Source organism: Theropithecus gelada, chromosome 2, assembly GCF_003255815.1.
Source record: "Theropithecus gelada isolate Dixy chromosome 2, Tgel_1.0, whole genome shotgun sequence".
NCBI classification, from domain to species: Eukaryota; Metazoa; Chordata; class Mammalia; order Primates; family Cercopithecidae; genus Theropithecus; species Theropithecus gelada.
The window spans coordinates 153762748-153780016 of record NC_037669.1 but is presented as its reverse complement, the minus strand read 5'-3'; the positions used below and the strand labels follow the sequence as shown (position 1 = coordinate 153780016).

At 36.8% G+C, this 17269-nt stretch overlaps 1 protein-coding gene across 6 annotated transcripts in view; it reads right to left on the bottom strand.

Moving 5' to 3' along the window:
* Positions 1-665: 665 nt before the first annotated feature.
* Positions 666-17269, bottom strand: part of CEP70 (centrosomal protein 70) — a 108020-nt gene continuing 91416 nt past the window's right edge. For 5 of the 6 annotated variants that reach the window (XM_025377628.1, XM_025377627.1, XM_025377630.1 and 2 more), the window contains 7 exons: positions 15197-15302; positions 12049-12219; positions 7401-7547; positions 7062-7230; positions 6462-6576; positions 4367-4446; positions 666-1407 (listed from right to left, as the gene is read on the bottom strand). In XM_025377628.1, the coding sequence (XP_025233413.1) occupies positions 1346-1407; positions 4367-4446; positions 6462-6576; positions 7062-7230; positions 7401-7547; positions 12049-12219; positions 15197-15302 (850 nt within the window). In that variant the 3' untranslated portion in view covers positions 666-1345. Of the gene's footprint in view, positions 1408-2045; positions 3667-4366; positions 4447-6461; positions 6577-7061; positions 7231-7400; positions 7548-12048; positions 12220-15196; positions 15303-17269 lie in introns of those variants that run through there. The other variant, XM_025377629.1, reaches the window with a different exon arrangement.

Below are 17269 nucleotides of genomic sequence, written 5' to 3'. Positions count from 1 at the left end.
GCTTTTCTGTGTGTAAATAGTTGTTAAAATTTGGTGTTCCTGCAATGGGGATCAATAGTGTAGGCTTCTATTCTGCCATCTTGCCCTGCCTTCAATTTCTTGGAATAATTTAATCAATATTTAGTAGTTATATTATTGAGTATCCAAATATTTTTTGTACCCAACCCACAAGACACAGTTCTTCCACAAATTGTAAGTTAGTGTTTAGAAATGTAACTGCAGGCTATCATGAGAAAGAATTTTAAACCTAGAAGGAGCCTATTATCTTATGTCTGATCCCTAAGGTCATAACACCAAGGATGTGGATGCTTGTTTGCTGACGTTTACTCACCATTCCACCATGCTGCTTCCTGGAAATGTGTTATAATATTCTATATGCCCACCAACAAGAATGGCAGAGAAATCTTCCTAGACCTGCTACTTATAAAAGTGGGGAAGAATAGTCCAAAGTGGCTTGTTCTCATGGGTATGAGGCAGAACAATGACCCTTAAGAAAATGTGACTGAATATTGAGAATACAGAATAAATAGAAGGCAGCAAGTGAAGTACTCTTACATAAAATGCAGCAAGGATGTACAAGTTGCCCAAGGAAGGTTCAGCCTAGGAAGAGAATATGACTCATTATTTGTCAGTAATATACAAGCACATCACTGAGGACACTTACATTTGGAAATTCTTTACAAAAATTTTATTTGAGATCTTAAGTCCTTATAAAAAGTGCATTACATCAAGATTGCAAAAGACACTTTTTAAATGAGAGACTTCTATCTACTCATCCATTTTACCCTATGATTCATTTCCTACCCTAACAGAAATGATTAAACAGTTTTTCTTTCTTCCTTTTCTTCTTCCTGCTTCTTCCTATTTGAAAGATACCCATGAGGGGTATCTTAACAGAATGTGCCAATTAATCCTTGCCAGGAGAGCAGTAGCTTCCTACTACCTAAATTTAGAGAGCTCTTGGCATTCCTTTTGTCGTGGCTCAAAGATTACTACAACCTGAATCTAAAAGATTGCAACCTACTACTTGTAATCTGTCTCCCTGGCCTCCTCTTTTACTCACAAACTCCACTCTAAAACAACCTTAAATTTTAAGCACTCAATAATTGCTTAATAAATGAAAAGATCTAAAGTTAATTAACTACTTTACCCTTGCAACTATTTTCTGTATAAGAATCTCAAAGTTAATAAAAATTATAGAGATGAAGAATGACCTAATACTAAGAAGGGGATGAATTCTGAGAGCAAATACATTTTACAACCCTTGTCTCAAAATAAGATCAATCCTACAAAATACAAAATGTTAAGAATACAATTTACACAGTAAAAATGATTTGATTTGTTTTCAGTATGAAAGTACTTTTAATTTCTTTACTGCAGGTACAATGGCATCCAAGTCATCAATTTCTGTAATACAAAAACAGTAATAATAAAAAAGAGTAACTTTTTCTAGTGGTAAACTCACATGAAACAAGAACCTATATGTAAAGGCAAACCCCAAACATAAAGACAACAATACTGGTGCTTTTGTGCACATGAAGTTTTTCTCCAATAGTGATGACAGATTATCACTGATTCGGACACAGATGCTTCACAGGGGCTCTCTTTATAAAGGTTACCACATACCTACAAGTACCCTCTGATTCTAGTATTAACTTCATTAGCAGCATGCCCTTATTAACAGATCCAGCTGCCCATGTGTGTGGTATGTTAGTGTCTCATTAGATCTGTATCACTACATGGGTGTACCTACATGATGAAATCCCAGGTAGAGGCATCTCCTCCCTGGGTCTCCATGTGAGGACTTAGGAATTTCTACTCATAGAACAGTCTTGTCCTCTTTAATTTTCTTGGGAAGATTTCTTAGTAGCAGATCACTCTAAGATGAAAGGTATCTGCCGGCTGGGTGCAGTGGCTCATGCCTGTAATCCCAGCACTTTGGGAGACCGAGATGGGAAGATCATTTGCAGTCAGGAGTTCAAGACCAGCCTGGCCAACACGGTGAAAACCCATCTCTACTAAAAATACAAAAATTATCTGGGTGTGGTAGTGGGCACCTGTAATCCCAGCTACTTGGGAGGCTGAGGCAGGAGAATTGCTTGAACCTGGGAGGCGGAGGTTGCAGTGAGCTGAGATTGCATCACTGTACTCTGACCTGGGTGACAGAGAGCAAGACTATGTCTCAAAAAAACAATTATCTGCCTAATCAAAAAGAGAGCCTCATCAAGAATACAAACCTCAAGTACAATGTATTATAGGGCTTAGCCTGGTCCAGCTTACTAGATAAACCAATCCAGGCTCTTCTTTGACAGGCTCTTTCTGAATGATTTTTCTTTCTAAGACTATCTTATTCCAACCAGCCTAAGTTAGAATTCACTCTCTGAAGCTCCTGGCCACCAAGGGAGCAAAATCCTTTTTCTCATTATCCAGATCCCAGGCCTACTTAAGGTAAGCCACAATGGCAGGTTCTCTAGATACCCACTATATTTTTCTAGCTTATTCTGTTAAGCCATCATTAATAAACACATTCCTTTACATAAAACATGCTTTCTTGGATTCCAACTCTCTCTACTGTTTAGCTGGATATTGGTGATATTGGTTGCTCTTCATTTAGCCTACACACATAGCCCATACTCTCCTACTATTCATTTAGTTCTTTAAGCTCCCAACTTCAGTCAGAATACCTGTCTGAATCCACTAACCAAGCATCAAGATATGGGAATGGAAACAATATAAGCAAACCTACAACATAGAATTTGTTTAGTCCCTTACATTGTGGTAAGGTGCAAGATCAAGTTATTCCTTGACTCCGCCCTCTGCCCATTCTGAAATTACCTGTTTTCTCATTAAGTGAGAAACCTGCCTTACAAATGAACCTCACAGCAAAGGATCTTGGCTGATATGGGAATTTCCTCAGTCAATCACACCACTTACATGAGAAAAAGAATGGATTTTTTTTTTTACTCGCTAAAGGTACTCTCTATATCTGTTATTCAGTCTACCACCCTGCACCTACATGCTGAGTGACACCTATTAATTAAAAAAAGTCATGTTTGCCAGATTTAACTTTCCCAATGTTAAATATAATGTTTAACCTCAGAATTTCAACTTTGACCAAAATACAGAATTCATCTCCAGAGAAACTTGGCTTTCTGAAGCAAATGATCTTTATGAACCATGCTGAGTGTCATAATATCTGAAAGGAAGTTTCTATAGAAGCATTCTGAAATAAGTGTTACCAGCACACCCTATTAAAATATGTTTATTAATGTGTCAAATATTTATGAATGATGAGAACATCACTGCTTAAGTTAATAGCAATCCCAAAGCAAGTAGAATCATTATTCTATGAAACCAGGCTCTTCAGGATATCAGACAACACACTTACACAATTTCATACCTCATCTCAAGTTTAACTTTCAAATTACATTTTTACTTGCCATGATCTTTTTAAATATGAGGACAAGCCTAAAGCATGCTCACTCATTGTCTCCCTTGCTTCACCAGTGCACATAAAACTGGTCACAAAACTTCCTTTATGTTCACTAGGCTATATATTCTAATTAGATACTTCTTTCACTTATTCTTCTTATCAAGTTTTCATTGACTCATTCCCTTATCTTCATTACCAAGCTTCATCTCCTCTTCTAAAAGCAAAGAGCCATTCTTTAAAAAAAAAAAAAAAAAAAATCTTTCGAATGAGCTATACAGAAAAAAAGAATTCACTTGTGCATCAATCACTTTAAAAATTATTCTTAATAGTAAGATAATTTTATAGCCATATGTAATTATATTTAAACTAGATAAGGTCTCTTATTTTGCCTTATGAGTCCTAAGCAATTTTTTCCTTTTAGGAGACACTACTACTAATGAAGCCCTCAATCTGACCCTCGGTATGAGTGTAATATTTCATCTTTTCCTTTCCATAGATATTTATGACTTTATGTTACTTCGTATCACCAGAGAGGAAATGTTATTTGTATATTTAAAACATTTTGTAGACAGGTGGTATCTTAAGAAAAAAAAAAGAGGAAGGAAGGATCTTCTAAGATCATAAATCCAATGAATATTTCTCATTAGACAATGACAGAGCCAGGGTTAAACTAGGCATGGCCAGAGTGATGCCATCTCTCATGATAAGGTCCTCCAACAAAGGCAGTTCCTATCACTGTTAAGGGTCTGTGTTTCTGTTCTATGGACTAATCCCAACAAACTCTAACTGCTTGTAAGGAATGTGTTTCCAGAACTGTTAATGGCTTCCAACCACTAGATAAAAATACTAATCCAGTGACTAAGGAACACCCTTTTCTTAAATGCACTGACATTTTAAGACTCAAAATTTAACCATCACCGCCAGAAATCTTACCTAAGATTTCAAGTAGATCATTAGTAAATGCCTGAAATGCTGGGAAAAATTCCTCGTGTTCTTCCAATTTGTAGATAATGCTGTTTAAAAAATGCACAATTTAAACCTAATTTCTAACTTAGAGTTCTTGCATCTGATTGCAAACAGAACATTTTCAAAATAGAAACTATGCTGCTAATTTAAATATAAACTCAATGATCATTTACTACAGTCCTTCCTTTCTGAGCTTTTTGTTAATCTAATATGGCTTTTCTTTAAAAAGCATTTAAATATCAATGTAAAATTTGTTAAATTCATATATAACTTTTTTTTTTTTTTTTTTTTGAGACAGAGTCTCACTGTGTCGCCCAGGCTGGAGTGCGGTGGTGCGATCTCGGCTCACTGCAAGCTCCACCTCCTGGGTTCACGCCATTCTCCTGCCTCAACCTCCCAAGTAGCTGGGACTATAGGTGCCCGCTACCACGCCTGGCTAATTTTTGTATTTTTAGTAGAGACAGGGTTTCACCGTGTTTAGCCAGGATGGTTTCGATCTCCTGACCTGTGATCTGCCCACCTTGGCCTCCCAAAGTGCTGGGATTACAGGCGTGAGCCACTGCACCCGGCCAATATATAACATTCTTAACATGGCAAACTTTCCATTAAGCTCAAGGCTTCTTGGAGAGACCATGCTTTTACAGCATTTTCTAAAAATAATTGGCTTTTATACCCAGTATCCTATTAAACATTAAGGAAAAATATCAGGCTGGGCGTGGTGGCTCATGCCTGCAATCCCAACACTTTGGAGGCCAAAGCAGGAGGATCACTTGAGGTCAGGAGTTCAAGACCAGCCTGGCCAACATGGTGAAACCCCATGTCTACTAAAATACAAAAATTAGCTGGGCGTGGTGGCGCATGCCTGTAACCCCAGCCACTTGGGAGGCTGAGGCATGAGAATTGCTTGAACCTGGGAGGCAGAGGTTGCAGTGAGCTGAGACTGAGCCACTGCACTCCAGCCTGGGCAACAGAGTAAGACTCTGTCTCAAAAAAAAAAAAAAAAAAAAAAAAAATTCAGTAGTCAGTAACACTGTGGGACAGAGGAAATAGGCCAGTAATAAATGTTCCTTTTAAAAGCACCAACTGTCAGATTATGTAAGGGTTCTTCTAGGAAAACTTGCAAAATGTGGTTTATGTGGTATACATTGTGTGTTTCCCTTCACATATGCTGTAATATAAAACTGGGGGTAAGGTGTGGGGAAAGTTGCTTTAACTATAGCTACAATGTTTTGATAATTTTCTAAAAATACCAGGTTTTATGTTAGAGATGCCTAGTCTTTTAAAAAAATCCTTAGCATTTATCTTCTAATCAAATAAATATGCTATTAATGATTATTCAGTGGTCTATGGTAGTGTCCTAAAAATAGGACTTATTGATACGATCAGAACTTACATGATGTTGCTAACAAAGTTTGAATTTCTCCATATATAATATTCCCTGAGAACAGGCTTATGCTGAAGAGTTCCTGACCTTCTTTATAGGCTTTACAATCTATTTTTATCTTGAAAATACTTGGCATTTCCTCCATCCCTAAGGGTTTGAGATTATCTTAGATTGTCAAGTTACTTAAAAGATGCTATTCCAAGGCTGGGCACGGTAGCTCACACCTGTAATCCCAGCACTTTGGGAGGCCAAGGCAGGTGGATCACTTGAGCCCAGGAGTTTGAGACTGGTCTGGGCAACATGGTGCAACCTTGTCTCTCTCTCTCTCTATACACACACACACACACACACACACACACGCACGCACACACACATACAAATTAGCTGGGCGTGGTGGTGTGTGCCTATGGTCACATACACACAGAAAAGATGCTATTCCAAACAGGGAAGGTAAATAAGTTTTAAAAGTCTTTAATTTCACCCCTCCATGAATTCTGGATATTTATTTTTATTTTTATTGTTTAGAGACAGGGTCTCACTGCATTGCTCAGACTGGACTTAAACTCCTGGGCTCAAGTGATCCTCCCACATCAGCCTCCCAAGTCGCTGGGACTACAGGCGTGTGCCACCACGCCCGGCCATTCTGGATGATACTTTGTAAACTTTTAAAACAAATACCTCTGGAGGTCTTCAGGTCCTAATACCTGCATAATCTGCTCATTCACATCTTCATTAATCAGCCTACAGAGTTTTCCAACAGTGCTTACCAGCACACACAATGAAGATGAACTATCTGCAAAAGAGAAATAAAAGGATATTTTAACAGAAAATTTTCAAAATTACATACATCAAACATTTTATGCTTCAGTTATCCTCAATTTTTTTCACTTAAAAATTTTTTTTATCGGCCAGGTGCGGTGGCTCACGCCTGTAATCCCAGCACTTTGCGAGGCTGAGGCGGGTGGATCACCTGAGGTCGGGAGTTCAAGACCAGCCTGACCAACATGGAGAAACCCCGTCTCTACTAAAAATACAAAATTAGCCAGGCATGGTGGCGCCTGCCTGTAATCCTAGCTACTCGGGAGGCTGAGGCAGGAGAATCGCTTGAACCCGGGAGGCGGAGGTTGCGGTGAGCCGAGATTGTGCCACTGCACTCCAGCCTGGGCAAAAAGAGTGAAACCCTGTATCAAAAAAAAAAAAAAAAAAAAATTATCTACTTTTTGTTAATTTACTAAAAATTCTTAAATGGGGGCCAAAAATGACAAACTAGGTCATCACCTAATTCTAAGAGTTCTTGGAGGTTTCTCACAGCATTGTTCATTTCTCCAAGCCTAGTATAAACTTCATTCATTCGGGGATAGACTCCATTTAAAGAAGGCACATCAAATAACTTTTGGAAGTGAGAGACAATAGCTTGCAAAGTTTGAAAGTTTGGCATATTGCTGTCCTGTCCAAAAGAGAGGTAAAAAATAAAGAGTTCATATCTTAAAATAATCCCAAATAAAAACTTTTAAAAGACAAACAGAACTCTAGTAGAACAAATATTAATATCCACATTAAATTATCAATTTTTGAGATAAGAGAACATTAGAATGTGACCATTTATGTAAGTATTACCTTTTCCTTATTTTCAACTTCTTCCAACATAGTATCTACTATAAACAACAAATCTTCAACTTTGATACCTTCATTTTCATCCTGCTTCTTCAAATTATGCCAAGGTACCAGTTCTGCAGATAGTGTTTTCAAGGACTTATACAAATCCTTTATAACAAAAGAAACTATATGGTATTATTGATTTAAATAATTTCAATAGTAACATAATAGAACATAACAAAATTATAAGTTTTATATATGTTTTATAAAATTAATAAAACAATTACACAGGTTAAATTATATATATATAACCATCAGTATTGTTTAATAAAAACACTATTACCGATTTAGAACAAGTCAGTTAAAATTAGGTTTCTCCAGGTAAACACAGGCTTTACAGAAAACATTATACACTGATTATTCTGAATCTGGGTGCTCTAAGTAATTTTATGTTATTTATTATTGTTCCATATTATTTCATTATTTTGAATTATTGATACACAAAGAATAAACTTGCCTTTGTATTTTGGTTTTGAGTATGTTATATAACAGCTTTATTGAGATGTAATTCATATACCATAAAATTTACCCTCATTAAGTATACAATTCAGTAGTTTTAATATTTTCACACATGTACAAACATCAGCACTATCTAATTTCAGAGCATATCCATTACTCTAAAAAGAAATCTCAGACCCAGTCACAGTCCTTCCTTCCCCATTTTCCCTTCCCTGCAGTTCCTAGGGTTGATCTCTAAACTATATTATATTTCTAAGGATTTGCCTATTCTGGGCATTTTGCATAAATGGAATTATACAATAAGTAGTCTTTGATGAATGGCTTCTGTCACTTAGCATAATGTTTTTGAGATTTATCCATGTTATAACATGTATCTCCAGGCAAGTTTTCAATGTGAAAGGTTCCCCAAATTTATTCTACATTATAATACTCAGTTTTCTTGGCCTAGTTGTGGTGCCCTAATTGATTTTAAACTGTGCACAATGGGCAAGGCTACTGAAAGTTTAGAGCTCTAAACTGATCAACTGACAAATATTTACTGAACATCTACTACAGGTTGAGAATCCCTAATCTAAAAATCTGAAATGCTCTAAAATCTGAAACTTTGAGCAACAACATGACACTCAAAAGAAATGCTCATTGGAGCGTTTTGAATTTCGGATTTTTGGATCAGGGATGCTCAAATGGCATATATTCTGCAAATACTCCAAAATCTGAAAAAATTCTTAAAACACTTCTAGGCCCAAGCATTGTGGATAAGGGATACTCAATCCATATGTGTATGGCACAGTGCTTGGTCCTTCAGAACAATGCTGTTCAAAAGAAATGTAATGTGAGCCACAGGAATTTTAAGTTGTCTAGGGCCATAGTATGGAAAGTGAAAAGAAACATGTGATATTAACTGTAATAGTATATTTTATTTAACCCAATATATCCAAAATATTATCATTTCAATATAAAAGCAATATTTTAATTTTTTCCATACAAAGTCTCTTAAATCCAGTGTATATTTTACACTTATAACGCATCTCAATCAGGACTAGCCACCTTTCAAGTGATCAATAACCACATGCAGCTAGAGGCTACCATACTAGATAGCATAGCTCTAGAGAACAGAAAGAAGTACAAGAAGTTCCTTCTTTTTCTAACTTATTTTAGTACTTCACTTGGCATTCTCCACTTAAGGCTCAGACTTCACATATTGGTATCTTTAACCTTTCAATTGGTAGGAAGGCAGTTACTATTATAGTAATTCATAGCAATAAATTTCATGTCAAATGAATGTTTTACCATCAGTGCCACTAGAATTTGAAAAAAAAAAAAAAGTCAGCAAATAACAGCATAATGATATCTTTATTAACCAATGCTCCAGCAACAAGGCACATTTATAAAGTAATCTATGGTAAAAAGCACACCCAATCTAATACATTTTTGCTTCAGAATAAAAGAGTATTACAAAGCTAAGAAGAAAAGATGTTCTGGTCTCCTAAGCAGTGACAGGATGGTTGTAGCACAGTCTATCAAGTAAGCTCTGAAAAATATAAGAGTCTCCTAGGTTCTTTACATTGCCCAGTTGTGGAGATGTAGAAGTACTACCATGGGCCAGCCTACCGTGTATGTCTGGCCTCTGAAGCACTAGAGAATAGGAAAGCGAAAGTATTCAAGAGTGTACTGGGTTGGGGAAAGCTACAACATCTGTAGTTCACCTTTCTTGGAAAGGCAGGAGGGAAAAGACACAAGGATGGAGGCGGCTGGCTCCATGTCTTTCCCAGCCTTCTTTTCTTCCAATTTTTAAAACTAGTAAAATACACATAAAATTTACCATCTTAACCATTTTTAAATGTAAGTTCAGTGTTATTAAATATGTTCATAATGTTGTGCAACCAACACCACCATCCATCTCCATAACTCTTTTCATCTTGTAACACTGAAACTTTATACCCATTAAACAGTAACTTCCCATTTCCCTCCTCCCTCTAGCAATCACCACTCTACTTTGTCTCTATGATTTTCACTAAGTATCTCATATAAGTGGAATTATATAAGTGGAATCTTCTTGTGACTTATTTCACTTAGCATAATGTCCTCCTAATGTTCACGCATGTTGCATGGGTCAGAATTTCTTTTCTTTTAATGGCTGAATAATATTGCAATATATGTATATACCACATTTTGCTTATCCACTCATTCCTCAAACCTATCCTACTCTTTAAAGCCAAATTAAACTGAGCAAAAAAACTAATAAGGGAAGATGGTTGTCCCAAACTTAGAGGTTGTTACATATCAAATAACCTTTAATATGAGGCCTCAGAGAATCTCATGCAGTTTCTTAATTCGGACCCTGAAACTGTAGTATTAATATCTGAAGCACTGCTCAAAACCCATGAGTTACTCCAACGGCAGAAGTAACTAATTCTTAATAATTTCCTCTTGGGTGTCCTCAGAATATTCTAATTATAAAGTGAATTCCTTGCCTCCTCCTACTCAGAAAACTATACAATAGCAAGAACTCACCACCACGGCAAAGCCTTTCTTGGGGGCTATAATCAGAGTGTTCTCTTTCTCCTCCAGACTCTAGAGCACAAGTTATCTGCATCATTCACTCAGAACTTCATCACAGGTAATCTATTTTTATGTCACTCATTTCTTTTAACGATATCATAAATGATTACATTTTGTTTCATATTTTTAAGTATATTTTGTCTCTCTAATTAGTGTGAATCTTGTGTTCATCCCATAATGGCTTAGCATGATAAATGTTTCATATTTTTAAGTATATTTTGTCTCTCTAATTAGTGTGAATCTTGTGTTCATCCCATAATGGCTTAGCATGATAAATGATCAATAACTATCCATTAATGTGATTCTTCCCTTTGTCTTCTTCCTCTTCTAGTCTTTTCTTCTACGAAGGTTAGGGCTTTTTCTAGTCCTTCCCTTCTGAGAAGGAGAAAGGTAGAGTCAGCACTGTTCCCTCCTACTGGGAGAACCCTCTGACAGGCAATGATTGAGGAAATACCATGATTTACATGATTACTAATTATTTTACACTCTTCTGAGATACAGACTGGAGGAACTCCGGCCTATAAAGTAAGTATATTAATCCAGCACTGTCACTCAATCAAAATGTTTGTGTATTATGTAGCTCTGTCTGAGCCCTATATAAAAAGGCAAGTAGAAATTTTAAAAAAATTAACATCACCACCCCCAATTTTGTTGTCCTGGGATATATTATTCTGCTTCATTCCTTTAACAAATATTAATTGAGCACTCGTTCATCAGGAGGATCTTGGGGACATATCAGAACAAATAAAAACACTGTCTTCAGGGAGCTTATACATTCTTAAGAGATATCTTCTGCATCACTTGTACTTCATGTAATAAGACTTCTGTTGCAAACACTATTATTGAATCACATTTTCATTAACAGGCGTATGCTATGTATTATATTAGTTACTAAGAAATCTAAAGTTTAAAGGGCAAAGAAGTTAAATACTACTGATTTCAACTATTTACCTTTCAGCAAACTAGTTAAAACTGAAAAAACCTGAAACCATGCAATACGCAATAACTCTATAAAGTAAATAAAATGTAGTCTTCCATGAATAGATAGGATAGGGAAGGGTAGGGTTGGCTGCTAGCTTACTATCTGTTCTAGAGAATAAGCAGAAATGGAGACAAGTTCAGTTCTGAGAGACAGAAAATAAAAAATAAAGTGTGAAGAGAGAGAAAATATCCCCAATTATAACGAAATGAAGGATAAGACATTATATCTGAAGAGGAATAAGGGCCAGGAAAATCGTAGCATGGGCATACCAAAAGGAGGCAGATGAAGGTAGAACAGGGAAAAGCCTAGAAGTACAAAGTGGATCCACTATAGATTTTCAATAAGGAAATTAACCCAAAAATTTCTTGTTTGGTAGAGCCTTAGAGGAAGTAAAGCTTACAGTAATGACAACATCAAAACAGTACGTAAAATAGATATGTAAGTAGGAAGATTTCAGTTTTAGATAAGTTTTTTTAGCTTTACAGTTAACAAACAAACAAAAAAATTAAACCCTATTTAATTTTTAGTCCTAAATTAAGTCCTATAAATAAAGCACATAGAGTCCAATAGATGTTCAAAGCATATAAAGAATAGTCAACCCCTTACCTTTAAGGATGTCAGTTGATCTGCCCACATTTCTATTATAGGAACAAGATGCTCAAATCCACAATCTTGAATAAGATCTTTATTAAAATTTTGGGCTCCCCCTTTGCTCTGTTTATAAATTATTACTGGAGCTCTTGGATTGTGGATAATTGAATTGATGCTACACAGCACCTTTAAAAAAAACATAGTGTATTTAGTCAAAATATTTATCCTATGCCTACAAAGTTATATATTTTAAAGGAGTGCTTTATGTCTATATATATTATATACATGCATTTCATTAAATATACAAAGAATTATCACAAGGAATTGGTTCATGCAATTATGAAGACTGACAAGTCTCAAGATTTGCAGTGAGTAAGTGAAGACCCAGAAAAGCTAATGGATATTTGCAGTCCAAACACAGGCAGACTGAGACCCCTGCAAGTGCTAATGTTTCAGTTTGAGTCTGAAGGCAGGAAAAAAATAGTGTCCCATCTTGAAAGCAGTCAGCGGGGAGGAGTTCCCTCTTATTCAGCCTTTTGTTCTACTCAGGCCTTCAAATGATTGGATGAGGCCTACCCCATTAGGAAAGGCAGTTTGCTTCACTAAGTCTACTGATTCAGATGTCAATCTCATCCAGAAGCATCTTCCCAGACACATCCAGAATAATGTTTAACCAAATATTGGGCATCCTATGCCACAGTAAAGTTGAAACAAAATTAACTAATACAAACACCCATATAATCACTACCTAGGTTCAACAATTGTTAGTATTGTGCCATATTTGCTCACTATCTATATTTTTAGGTGAACCATTTGAAGAAACTCTGCACCCTGAAATAATAAAGCGTGCATCTTTTAAAAGTAGGCATATTCTCCTACAAACCCACAAGACCGTTATCAGACTATTTAAGGAAATTAACAGTAATCCCCAGGCTGAGTATGGTGGCTCATGCCTGTAATCCCAGGTTGAGGCAGGAAGATCACTTGAGCCCAGGAATTCAAGGCTGCAGTGAGCTATGATAATGCATTCCAGCCTGGGCAACAGAGCAAGACCCTGTCTCCAAAAATAATATAATTGATGCCTGGATTGAATTTTAAATATCTTAATATATTAAGATAGTATACTATTTGACTATAACCCTCTCCCCATAAGTGATGAGTTCTACCTTAGATATCATCCAAGGATAAAAAGGGAGACCCCAAAAAGCATGTTTAAAGAGAGAAGAATAAAGCCATTTCCTATTACCACCATCAAGTTCAGCCTATTTAATAAAAAGTTTCACAATATAAAGATAGCATTTTGCTCCTGAATCTTCGTCCCTGGTCATACTTCAAGATATAACTAATAGGCCTCCTGGTAATATGACTTAATATGTTTATTATATTACTTCAGATGTTTATTTAGAAGCTTTTTAAGTCCAAATTAGTGTAATTCAATATTTCACTTCAGATTGATGTATGTATATATGTTTTATTTATTTATTTGACAGTCTCACTCTGTGGCCTAAGACGGAGTGCAGTGGTGCGAACAGAGCTCACTGCAGCGTTGAATTCCTGGGCTCAAGTGATCCTCCCATGTCAGCCTCTCAAGTGCTAGGACTACAGGTGCACGCCACCATGCCCAACTAATTAATTTTTTTTTCTAGAGATGTGGTCTCACTATATTGCCCAGGCTGATCTCAGACTCCTGGCCTCTAGCAATCCTCCTGCCTCGGTCACCCAAAGTGTTAAGATTACAGGCGTGAGCCACCATACCCGGCCTGAATTCCCCCTTTAAAGGACAAAGTCTCTCAAATTGAGTCTCAGAAACAAAATGAAATCCAGTTACATACTGGTACAAGAAAGTCTAAAACAAAACAGTTTTCAGAAAGGTGCTTGGTTCCCATTTACAATAGCAATAAAAGTTATAAAATACCTAGGAAATAGCAAGGTATTTCCTAACAAGAAATATGCAAGAGCTAAATTTAAAAATACACAACACTTTATTGAAGACTATAAAAGATGACCCTGATGAAAGTACATATTTCTCTGAATGTGATGATTCAAAAAGGTTAAGGTGTCATTTCTCCAAATATTAATCCATAAAGTCAATTCAGTTTTAGTTCATCTCAATGGGATTTAGTTTTTAATTTGAAAACTGTATCCAGAAGAATAAATGTGCTAAAAATATAGCCAATAAAATTTTTTTGTAAATGACAGGATACTTGCCTCAAGGGCTATTAAAACTTATAACTATAGAAATTAATATATGGAAACAGTTGAGAAATGCAACAGACTAGAGAATCTAAAAACAAATCTGTGCATATAAAGGAATATGATCTATGATAAAATGTTATTTCAATAAAGTAGAGAAAAAAGTAGCGTATTAGAGACTGCAAACACAGACACCCAGAGAATCCAGGTACGAGTATAAATGAGTGAAGTAAGGATGAATAGCAACTGGCTAACTACAAAACACATGCTCATATCTGACAAGGGAAAGGCCTAATTCTGCTGTGATAATAACCATGCAGGAATTTGTTGCCAGATCTTCTGACTTTTTAAGAGAAATTAGAAATAGCAGCCTAGAAAAAATAAAATATCTTAATTTTTTAAAAAATGAATAATCTAAAATTTAAAAATCTTATGTGTACCCAATAAAATATGAGTGAAAGTCCAGTTCAGTCACTAAACTACCAGGTTTAACTGCTCAGCTATTCAATAAATGATCTGTAAAACTAGGAAGGTGAGATTCCCTATATCACACCATATAGAAAATTAATTTCAGATGAACTAAGGTCTCTACACAAAAACAAAAGCCATACAAGGACCCTAAGAAAATAGATTTACTTATATAATAATAATAGCAACAAAAGAAACAAGAAGAGGGAAAATGGCTTACAGGGGGAAGGAAGGAAAAGGATTATAAAATCTTTAAAAAATCTTAAAGCTCTTTACTAACCTGCTTTGAACTAGGCCCAGAGTCTCCTTTAAGTAGTAAGATGAAGTCTACAATGTTTTTAGTCAAACAGTTAGTTATATCACAGAAAGACAAAACAGAATAAGTACACATAAATATGAGGTGCAAGTATTCCTTACCAACTGATAATTTATTACACTGCAACTGATAACCAAGATTCATGACGAACATCAGTCTTTTTGTCATGAAAAATCAATTCAATACCTGAAAGTATCTCTGGTCAATTAGGGCCTGTTGCTGATTATATTTGCTGGGCTCATCTTTTTTCTCTGTGTCCTCAGCCTTCTTAGGACTAATAAGCTCCTGTAATCTAAAAGGGAGAAAAAAATCAAGATAATGCAAAATTATTTCCTAGACACTGGACCAAGATGATAAACTAAGTAAATGATCCAGTCACCCTCCCAACAGCCTTGTATCAGTTCACTTATATGTATGTGTGCACACATATATGTATGTATATTTATAAACATATATATATATGCCTATATAGTTAAAAAAAAATTTTTTTTGCGACAGAGTCTCGCTCTGTCACCCAGGCTGGAGTGCAGTGGCGCGATCTTGGCTCACTGCAATCTCCGCCTCCCGGGTTTACACCATTCTTCTGCCTCAGCCTCCCGAGTAGCTGGGACTACAGGAGCCCGCCACCATGCCCGGCTAATTTTTTGTGTTTTTAGTAGAGACGGGGTTTCCCCATGTTAACCAGGATGGTCTCGATCTCCCGACCTCGTGATCTGCCCGTCTCCGCCTCCCAAAGTGTTGGGATTACAGGCGTGAGCCATTGAGCCCGACCAGAGTTTAAAAAATTTTAAATCATATTGTCACTGGAAAACAAGAAGGCCCTCTCAATAAATAGCAAATCTGAAGGAATCTCTGAAGACAGAAGAGATCAGATGGAAGAAGAAAGTTCTAACCAGCCCCCAACACCCACAAAAGACAGCACAAGAGAGAAATACAACAAAGGATGGAAGCGACTTCCATCCAAGGTGCTCCAAGCTTACAGACTATAGATAAAGGGAGCAGGAAGCGTGGGAAGGGCCACTGGTTTGGGTACTGTAGCAGGAACAGCTAGACGTTTGGTCCCTCTCTCTTTGTATTCTACTAACAGCAAAGAACAGACAACGGCGATGCCTGGGCCAGTCAAGAGGGCATGGAGATCCAAGAGACCATTATTCCAGGTGGCTGCTAGAATGCTGGGGGAAAGGAGAGTCTCTTTACCCAGAAATACAACTATGTATAAGTGTATCCACCTAGTAGCAAACACTTGTCCTTCTCCAAATATCTAGAAGACAGCTTGTAATAATCTTTCTCCTCCCTCCTCATGCCTTTGAAAACAGTACCATAGTACATGCTGATCCGTAGTTTCACTTTCCATGGTTTTAGTTACGCAAGGTAAACCAGGGTCCAAAAATACTAAATGGGAAATTCCAGAAATAAGTTTTAAAATTTATTATTATTTTTTAATGCGCACTACTCTGAGTAGTGTGATGAAATCTCATACTGTCCCACTCCATCCTACCTAGGATGTGATTCATCCCTTTGTCCAACTTATCCATGCTGTAACTGTATACACTACCTACCAATTAGTCACTTAATAGCCATCTTGGTTATCAGATCAACTGTTGGGTATCACAGTGCTTATGTTCAAGTAACAACCCTTATTTAACTTAATAATGGCCCCAAAATGCAACAGCAGCAATGCTGGCAATTTGGATATGCCAAAGAGAAATCATAAAGCGCATCCTTTAAGTGAAAAGGTGAAAGTTCTCCACTTAAGAAAAAAATTGTATGCTGAGGTTGCTAAGATATACAGTATGAATGAATCTTCTACCTGTGAAATTGTGAAGAAGGAATAAGAAATCTGGGCTAGTTTTGCTGTTGGACCTCAAACTGCAAAAGTTACAGCCACAGTGTGTGATACATGCTTAGTTAAGATGGAAAAAGTGGCTGGGCACGGTGGCTCACGCCTATAATCGCAGCACTTTGGGAGGCCGAGGTGGGAGGATCACGAGGTCAGGAGTTGGAGACCAGCCTGGCCAACATGGTAAAACACCGTTTCTATTAAAAAAAAAAAAAAAAACAAACCAAGCATAGTGGTGTGTGCCTGTAATCCCAGCTACTCGGGAGGCTGAGGCAGGAGAATTGTTTGAACCTGGGAGGAGGCAGAGGTTGCAGTGAGCTGAGATCATGCCATTGCACTCTAGCCTGGGCAACAGGGCGAGACTCCATCTCAAGGAAAAAAAAAAAAAAAAAGATGGAAAAAGCATTAAATTTGTGGGT